The sequence below is a fragment of the Zingiber officinale genome, chromosome 4B (genome assembly GCF_018446385.1).
Source record: "Zingiber officinale cultivar Zhangliang chromosome 4B, Zo_v1.1, whole genome shotgun sequence".
NCBI lineage: Eukaryota > Viridiplantae > Streptophyta > Magnoliopsida > Zingiberales > Zingiberaceae > Zingiber > Zingiber officinale.
In genome coordinates, this window is record NC_055993.1 from 139,090,947 (window position 1) to 139,100,842 (window position 9,896).

Below are 9,896 nucleotides of genomic sequence, written 5' to 3' on the forward strand. Positions count from 1 at the left end.
CATGATTTAGCATGAAGATCGTATGGTATCCCTCAAGGAACAACATAGCAAAGTTGTGATGAATAGACAGATGTGTTATTCACTTAAGGCAATTCAATGTGAACCCACAACTCCACTTTAACAATCACAAATAATGAATTGAAACCGAGTTCAAAAATCAAACTCGGCAAACAAAGTTGACTTCATGCTTGATCTAGTAAAGCTTTGATAAAATGTTCCAATCAGTTTTTCCAGCTGATCTTTTGTTAGACAGAAGATGATTCTGACTTACATGCTTGATCTAGTAAAGCTTTGATAAAATGTTCCAATCAGTTTTTCCAGCTGATCTTTTGTCAGACAGAAGATGATTCATGCTCTTTGGCCTTTTGGACGCCCACCCAGCGGGCATAATCAACCCACCTGTTCAATATAGAATTTGAACCTTAACTCATGGCGAAAACACCAGGCAATGTTGAAAAATCTGACTAGGGTGCTCAACAGGATTAAACTGGTTGCTGATTTTAGTTATAAAACCCAACAGAACTATCGGATGGATCATTAAAAACAACCAGATACCTCTTTTTAGCTCTTGGCCTATTCTCTTCTTTTTTGACTTCCACTTGGATAAATGTAATAGCGAATTGATTATTTTAATGTCTATATGAATGCTTATTGCAAATGTGCTAGGAAAACATTTTTCTATAGTAGTTTATGTATAATTATGATCTTTCATGTGTAGATTGTTATCTATATTAGCTTGTTCAAGAAGATATCCGGATGGAACTGCAATTCATTTTTTAGTTTGGTATCTGGTTTTAGAATATTTACCAAATGTAAAATTAAGAGGGGACTTACAGCAGGGATCCCAAAAATGTGTTTCCTGTACGAACTGCAAAGCACAAGGCACTGAGTGCTAATTTTTGGTTGTGTAGCAGGGGCTCCAAGATACGTTGTTCAATGACACCAGCCAACACTTGGTACCTGTTGAGAGTTCAAGTTTGGTGTCAGCAAATCAAATCAATATAGTAGCTTGGATGATTTAATATTTAGCCAGCCAATCCTTACAAGCAACTATGAGATTAAAAATTGAGTAAATTGATAGAGCAGAATCAAAATGGTAGTGTTTGCTAGATGTTTGGAAATAAGTCTTATAAATATTGCTTCTATCCACCAAGAGAAATTTGTAATGCTTGAAAGAGTAATTTTGTAAAATAGTGCTACGGCAAAGAACAAAATCCAAGGTGTATATTGATTTCAATCATATTTGGTAACATAATTCTTTGGCAACCCTGTTGTTGGCGTGGACGACAATAAGCAAGCATTCATACTATAACAAGATTTTCACATGCAAATCTCACATTGTGCATGTGGCTATTATAAATTTATTCAAAATGTGTGATTGACATGTGAAAACAATTTTCCCATAAAAGAAGGAATTTTAGATCCCAAAGATTAGGCACATCCCTATAATCAAGAAAATAGAGAAGAGGATTGAATTTAATTCCATTCGTTTTCTCTAATTTTATTTCCACCTAAATCAGTTGATTATGAGGAGAAATGAAATTTACACATCTCATAGACATGAATAAGTAATGACGAGTATTCCACTCCCTTAAATCCCATCTAACAGGTCAACGGAGTAGAGTGAAAATGAAATAATAAATTCATTTCTTTTCTCTTTTCTTCACTTAAACTATTTTACTTCTCTTCTATTTTCTCACGATCAAGTAGACATAACAGATTATTTGCTTGCATAGGATATATAGAAGTCTCATGAAACAAAAAGAATTCAGGTTACATATTGCAGGAATCAATACGAGTAAAAAAATGATGTGAACCTCAAAAGAAAACCATAATTATTAAGCTCTGTGTAAAAGATTTGAAATTAAAATTTAAACCTAGCAACAAAAATACAACCATGAGGAGTTATATAAACTCACTGATGCTATCTACCTACTGAGGTTGCTAAAACTGCCAAAATCCTTTTCCCCTCGGTCATTCAGATGATTCAAGAAACAGTTATATTGATAAGTGTTGTCCTAGTAAATGAGCAGGTTTTCATGTCAAAACAAAGCAACATAAGTCAAAGTTTGGGATTTATACCGAAGATTGCTTGAAATGGCCATGTAGACACCATAGGCGACACTAGTAGATACAATAGGCACATCCTCTGCCTCTATTTCAACATCTTTGTCAATTGCCTGCCTGGCCTTGATTAAAGCATTGGTTACGCCGGTCCCAATCTGTAAAACATCCAATAGCACCCACCAACAGATTTTAACCACAATGTTGAAGGAATTTTTCTGAAATTCCTCAATGTAAATATCTCCATGTAAGTAAATCCAATGTTAAAGGAAACAAAATCTTTTCTGAAATTTCTCAATATTTTTCCCTTACGGCATACTTGCTAATATTAAAGTCCTACTTCATGGTGCTACTATACAAGGAAATATGAGAAGATGAAATAAAATAATTTAAAAACTTAGAAGTATTGGTAAAGATGCAATTTTATAACAAGCAAAGACATAATAGGCTGCTATCAGACTTGGAAAAAAAAAAGAAGATTGAATATTTTATGAAAATGTCCAAAATGCGGACAATTATACCATACCAGGGAAGCACCAGTCCCAACAACAAAAAGCTTTGAACCATTTCTCTGCAAAAAGGAGTGGAAGAATTTTACAAAATAATTTAATGGTCAAGCTTAGAGGAAGGATGCATTGGTTAGTCAAGACAAAGTCAACCATAACCAACTAATCAAGAAATTCAATAGTATACCACAATTGCACCGACTCTCTGCAAGAATGAATATGATGTTCCAGCTAAAGCAATCTGATAAGAAAATAATTCATAGTTACTCAAAAAGCATTTATAAACAATTCATATTTACTCAGAGTCAAAAGCATTTATAAACATGTATTTACTTGAAAAGCATTATCAGGACAGCTATAGAAGAACTTTGCAATTGGTCCAGTGTTCAACAGAAGAGGGGCTCGTAGTGATACTGTCGGAGCAGGAAGCCACACGAGCATGAAATCAGCAACTATGGCCATTACCTAAGCAACATTAACAATTTAAAATTCACAGTTTCACTTACATGAACCTATCCGTATTGAGCACACTGTTAAATGTGCAAAACATGCAAGAATCTCTGCAACTTTAAGTTAGCAAGACAGCATGTTGAAAAAAGTTGCTTATGCTAGCACAACCAAGAATGTTATTATCGTAATGGAGGTATTTAATGACCACATGATATCAGGCTGTAAATGTACATGGATAATAGAAAAGTAGAACATACTAAAAAGATGAAAATATGCAAGAAGATTTTGGAGATATCAATACTTAATAAGAGATAAGGCCCTAAACAAGCTTACAACCTGTTGTTTGAATGTACTACAAAGCATTTACATATCATGATCCATGATCACAATCTTTACAACTTCCAGATTGCTCCATGTTCCTGCCAGTCAACTCAAGTATTCTGGTGACTTAGCCTTTGTATACCACAACAAAATACAGGAACCGAGGAAAAACATATTGAATCAAGAGAAATTAAGGCTAAAGATGAAAATGAAGAACCATAAACACTTGAACACTTTCATATGATAATGAATTAGAATGAAAAGTTAAAGGGTTAATTGCTAAAAATGGTAATTGTGGCCTGCAACAATGTTAATTAAAACTTGTAACAATACATCAACCTCTAACAATTATAATCTGGTTGTTGACAGTTCAAATGAGTGTCAATTTATTCATATGGCATATCATGTGAGTCCGTTTCAAAGTTAGACACCATGTGATGTCACCATGTCTCTTAGAAACATAATTTTTTTTTTGCCCCCAAGACGTGACTGAGTTGGTTACCACATGGTAGATTTACAAAAATGGACAAAGGTCAATTCCCAGTGAAGACGGAGAAAAATACCCTCCCATATGGTGGTCTGCTCGGTTTCCTGATTTACCTCTCTACGGATGGTTGTGGGGCCACCTTTTGAAGAAATAAATTTTTGGTTACTTTTAGCAACTAATTGTCGATTTAATTGAATTATGTAGATCCTTTAGTATTTGACTTTGAAATAGAACATGTGGGCATGCCACATATACTGATTGATGATATAATTGATAGCTTTCCAAGTTAATCTATCTATATAATTTTAACAAATCTTGTTTTTCTTTATAGCTGTTATTTACATCAAAGCTTCAACTATTTTTTACCTTTTAGGAACTAGGCTAAAGTTAGTCAGAGATTTGTCATTTTTCCAGTATTGTTCCACTCTAGACAACTGACTCAGACACATGAATTATAGAATTAGGTTCTTTAATTTTGCATAAATCGCATATCTACTAATATAAAATTGAATTAGTTCATCTAGTAGATGATCTACAAAACCATCTTAAACTCCTCAAAATGATTCTAAAATTCAAGCTTTAGGCTGTACAAAGTAAAGAATCCTTCTGATTTCTATCCCTCAAAGGAAATACTTCTGAAGGATTAATTTTTTATACTTCAATTAACTTTTTCCCTACCCTCACTTCCCTCCCTTTAACTTTTCTACCCTCTAGGAAACACAATCTAAGCAAATTAAATGACATATATATTAAGTTCCCAATTTAGAGCCCTAATACTTTGAGAATTGTAGTAGCCCCAGATGGGGCAAAGATATTGTTATAAGCAGCTGCATAACAATATAAATGTTGTAGTTCCTGAATCTAACTTGTCCTACTCTTCATCCTTTGACCTCCATTTCTTCCCTTTCCCTCTTCTAGCAAACACTGACTTTATAGCTCATCTAGCCTCCGTGATCATCATCAACAACCTCCCATACCTACATAACAGCTGGTCTATTTTTTCTGACTCAGAGGGTTATTTTAGTCCCAATCTCGCATCCACGGAGGCTCTTTACCTCCAAGTATATGGTCAAAAGTATGAAATATGGTTGTTCCATGCATGTTATATAACAGTCAAGTGCTACCAATTTGCACTTACAATGTGGCTAAAACAGCAAGTTGGATGTAGCTATGCAGTTGATTTCTGTAGTTGTGTAGTTGTTACAATCTAGTTATGCTCTATAATCCATATGTATGAAGAATATGAAGAACAGTGTGAATCGGAAGTAATATAAAGCAGTGATTAAAATTTCGTGTTGAACCACCCGGTACGGACGAAACATTCCAGTTTACCCGTTTACAAATTCAAATATTCAACATTAATTTCATTCTCCTATCAATATAAAGATTGATGCCCTTCCGTCCATATGAACACTACAAGTTGGTATTTTACCAACCCAAAGATTGCTAGACATCAGCAAGATTACTCTTGTTACTCAGTCTACAAACTGTCCCATTGCTTGTGTTCAATCTTATGCTTGTAACATATCATTTGAGAGCTTATATGATGGGTTGTTTTCCTTCCGAGTCATTTGTAACTGATTTGGTTCCGTCCTACTTCAACAATATAGTAGCAAGTATTGTACATAAGAACTTTAGATCATAACTCAAAAGGTGAATCATCCTCACATGAAGGGTAAAAAAGACTGATTAGCTGAGCCTTTAATCAAAATAAAAGGAAATATCATGACATAAATCATACCACATCACAGATAACAAAATCCAATTCCTTAATAAAGTTCTCTCTGCGACGCTCCCACTCAGCGGCTGTCTGAAATGGGTAAGCTTGTATTAGAATTAGAGGAAGTCAAAGATCATTAAAAAATTAAGATATGCATACATGATAAAAAGAATGCAAAATAAGACGGTGGAGATTCTACAAAAGGAAAAGTCATTACAGGCGTGAAGATTTGTTGTAAATACAAGACAGAAATTTGCTCTTAGTCAACCTAGAACTGGCATCAATGTCATGACTAAAATACATGATTCATCCAAAACTTAGCCAAAATATAAGACATACCAGAAAACTGATCCTTCAACTATTTTCAGTCACTATATGCGTGTGTGTATAGCAAAAAACTAGGCAAGGAAAAAACCATCAAACCAATGGCTCATGCGCTTGCAGTATCTAAAGCAATCTTTTATGATTAAAAATAATTACTCCTGACTGGCGCTGGAATATTATTCTGTATCTTCTAAAACAAAATCCTTCATTGGACTAACTATTTCAAGCATTTTCAATAAAAAATCTTGTGAGAAATAAAGCCAAAAACCAACTTAGAGAAATTAACTATATAAACTATCAGCTAATTTAATAAGAAAAGTTTATAAAAATTAATTTAAAAAAAAAAATCCTTTGCGAATGGTAGGGTGGAGGGGAGGAATAGGGAAAGGAACAAGAAAAGTTCGCTAAGATATTGTTCCTTAAACTTTTTGAGTTACTTTACCTCCCGGATCCTCTTCCCTCCTATTCAAGAATCATTCATCCAACTAAACAGGCTATAATACCTACATCAGGAGAAAGTAGAATTGTGAAATAGGTAAAAGTATGACTACAAGAAAGTAGTCAAAGCATGAATGGTAGAGCATAATGTCTAATAGAAAAAAAAAGTAACCACGTTCATACTTGGTGAAGACAATAGATCTACAATAACAGAGACCAAAATTTGGGAAAGAACAGACATCGAGAGCTCCGATGCTTTTCTTAAGGGATTGAACATAGCACCTTAGTGAAGACGCCGACGCCACACTCCATGGCTACCTTAGCCAAGAAAAGGTCGTCAGCAAGGAGCCTCTCCTTGAATCCCCCAAACTGGAACAGCCACCGGAAGACCGGCGACCTCTCGAGCTCAAAGAACCGCCGCACGATCAACCCGGGGATCCTCCCGTTCTCAATCGCGGCGGCCAAGTCCTTGGGGAGGCTCTCGAGCGTCCTCTCGGCCTTCGCCAGCACGAGCAACGCCTCGGCGCGATTGTTCTCGCCCGAATCACCACCCTCCCCTCCGTCGCCCCCGCCGCCACCATGCCCGCCGTCGCTGCCTCCGTATCCTCCTCCTCGGTCGGATCGCACAACGACGTGTCGCCGGGCGGTGGAAGATAACGAGATCCGGAGGCGACCGCGACAGGGAGGGGACGAGGGGGCGAGGAAGCGGACGGCAGAAGGTGGGGCGACAGCGCGGCGGGAGAGGTAGTTGGAGGATGGAAAGCGGAGGTTGGAGGAGGACGCCACTCCGCCGGGAGCCGCGGCCGCCATGGTCAGATCGGAGGAGTCAGGTACGGACGAAGAGGAGTGGTTGGAACGATGTGGTTTGGTTCGTTGCAGGCGGAGAAAACCTTGGTGGAGTATTTATAGTCAACGCTTCAGGTGTGAGAGTAGGGTTGGTGAGAGAGTGCGTTGCATTTCTGATTTATCTACGGCTCAACCGGTGAACCGATTTTCAGACCAGACCGGACCGGACCCACCGACCATGGCAGTTAAACCCGATAAATATTCAGATTTGACATCTGCCAACAAAGAATTTCAAATTTAAACCTCTCTCTTTATCGTGAGTGAAGTTAGTGTGTTTTGACGGATTAAGGAAAAAAAAAATTAGTTTTAGCTTTTCTAAATAATAAAATACCAAATTTCTTTTCATTATAAATACAATAATTTACCAAAAGATGTAAATAGAATTAAGTATTTATCAAAAGGTGTATCATAATTTTATTTATACCAAATGGTGCACAAAAAAAATTAAGTTCCCCTTTTACCCCTTCCACCGATCTCCTTTTGTCAATCATCATTTTTCAAGTATCCAAGCCATATTTTTAACTGAAAATCATTTTACGGTTCGGATGCACGTCCTCTCACCCTCTCTCTCCCTCCATCCCTCTTACTGGTCTTATAAACACAAAGCGATCATGAACCTCCCTCGCTTGTTATACCTTCTCGTGATATTTGGTTGCATAGCAAAACAAGAGTTTCAAGAGAAAGAGTTCATAGGACAACAGCGGTTAAGAACCATAGTATTAAAGAATAAATATATAGCAAGAGGGAAATTAGTAGAAGAAGACAGTTGAAGATTTAGTGATGTATGTATAAATTTACTACTGTAAGATTGTCATGTAAAAAAAATATTACAGTTTGATAGCAAAGGGTGATGAAAAAAATTATGTTTATGGTTTCATTTAATGTCTGGGAAATAAATATTCAACAATACCTGCAAGGTGCTCCACTGTGATGCTAGCTTTTAGCTATACCTTACTCATGCATGTTAAGTTGATATGACAGGTATCAGGACATTGGGCCTAATATGCAATCATATCAGGTACATTGTATTCGTTGATCGAAATTTTGGTTTGATACTATATGTATCTTCTCCTCGTTTAACCTTTCGTGGTGATTGAGAGTTTGCATAAATCCAATTACCCTAAGCCCATAAATATGTTTAGACCAAAACTCACTTAAGGACCTCAACTTGTTTGATTACACCCAATGAATGTGTTGTTACTTTCTGGTGTTGTAAAGAGGTAAATTGTGTTATCCATTGCTTATTTGGAGCTATGAGTGGTAGCCCAACGTTACCAAAATTTATGCTTCAATGAGGGCCTGATATGGGATGATATCAAGTCCACACTAGGCTTGATATTATCTCATATCAGGTATAACATGAGTCTGATATTATTCCATATCATCATATCAAGTCTTGTGTAATTTTTGCTTAAAACTTACTTTTACATCATATATCATTTCCTTGCTCAACCCTTTCTAGTGTTTGAAATTATGAAAAATTACAAACCCTAGATTCATATCAATTGAATTGTGCCACAACTACTAATAAATTATGAAAATCTAATATGTACATCATATACATCATTACTTGGTATTTGCTAAATTAGTATGTACAACAACACCTGATTATGTAGTTATAACTTTGCTAAATTAGTTTGTAATTTTTTTATCAAGGATGATCATATTACTGAATAAATTATCTTTGAGATATGGAATACACGATATAAATTCTTGCATAGGACATGGAGCCAATGTAGGAGAATTATTCAAAACAAATATTCCATCGATGTCTTTTATACGATTTGAAGATGGACTTCAAACAAGGAGACATGGTAATTGTATCACTTTTGAGGGAAAGGTTTTGTAAAACATCGGATTAATTATCCATAGTGTTGTGAGCAAAAAAGTTGGGTAGGGAATGTAAAGGTACAATTATGTAGTATTGTTAATTTTATATCTATGCATGTAGTATTTGTTGTTGAATACAATGGTATGTATGATATAAGATATTTAAACTAAACTGTCACTGGAATAACAATACTATTGCTTAGTGAAATAAACATCATATATTCAAATTGCCATAATGGTGTAGAACAGTGAAAAGAGATATAACTTCACACCATATATCTCTTATGAAAACTAAAAACTTGGTAATCATTGGGATTTTTCTAAAATCCAAATATGCTAGGTCTGACACTGGTTTCAAGTCTACAAGGCATACTTGGAAATATAAAGTAGGCATGTAATTTGGGAACTTCAAAGTAACTAAGTTATGAGTTAAAACAAATGGTTATTATTATCCCCAGATATTAAAATTCATTGTTCATTGAATGGAAATCCATAAGATTCACATGTTCCGTGCCAACTGACATGGAGCGAGAACTTCATTTGTGGTAGTTAGAACCAAGATTGAGCACCATATCTTGCTTCTCCCCTCTCAATCTTCCTAAGGAACGTGAAATTAAAGAAATACAAGTGTCATAGGTCCATCAGTGGATTTTAGTCAAAACTCATTGATGGTCATAGACTCCTCCGATTGAACTCATTTCAAGTGGTCTGAGTTTCTAGTCTTGTAGCAAGGACTCTAATGGTGCTATGCATTACTTATTTAAAGCTCTCTATAGGTGATCGACCGTTACAAAAATTTTCATCCTGATTGTGGGCTTGATATTATCTGATATCAAACCCAAGTTGGGTCTAATATTCTCTTATATCAGGCCCGCGTTGGGCCTGATATGGTATCATATCAGGTCCAACA

At 35.9% G+C, this 9,896-nt stretch overlaps 1 protein-coding gene across 1 annotated transcript; it reads right to left on the minus strand.

Moving 5' to 3' along the window:
• Positions 1–5: 5 nt before the first annotated feature.
• LOC121977074 (protein RETICULATA-RELATED 4, chloroplastic-like) lies at positions 6–7,201 on the minus strand. Its single transcript, XM_042529587.1, has 8 exons — positions 6,593–7,201; positions 5,570–5,638; positions 2,904–3,035; positions 2,758–2,811; positions 2,591–2,635; positions 2,083–2,222; positions 835–960; positions 6–399 (listed from the first exon to the last, which is right to left on the minus strand). The coding sequence occupies exons 1-8, from the start codon at positions 7,118–7,120 to the stop codon at positions 333–335; spliced, it is 1,161 nt and encodes a 386-aa protein (XP_042385521.1). The 5' UTR covers positions 7,121–7,201; the 3' UTR covers positions 6–332.
• Between the last annotated feature and the right edge of the window lie 2,695 nt (positions 7,202–9,896).

Bases quoted from the DNA above. Each gene is read 5' to 3' on its own strand.
- LOC121977074 (XM_042529587.1), bottom strand. From the start codon at position 7,120: ATGGCGGCCGCGGCTCCCGGCGGAGTGGCGTCCTCCTCCAACCTCCGC. The intron at 3,036-5,569 runs GTATGATTTATG...AATGTTGCTTAG, and splicing joins ATTTTGTTATCTGTGATGTG to GTAATGGCCATAGTTGCTGA. The intron at 2,636-2,757 runs GTATACTATTGA...TCCTTTTTGCAG, and splicing joins AGAGAGTCGGTGCAATTGTG to AGAAATGGTTCAAAGCTTTT.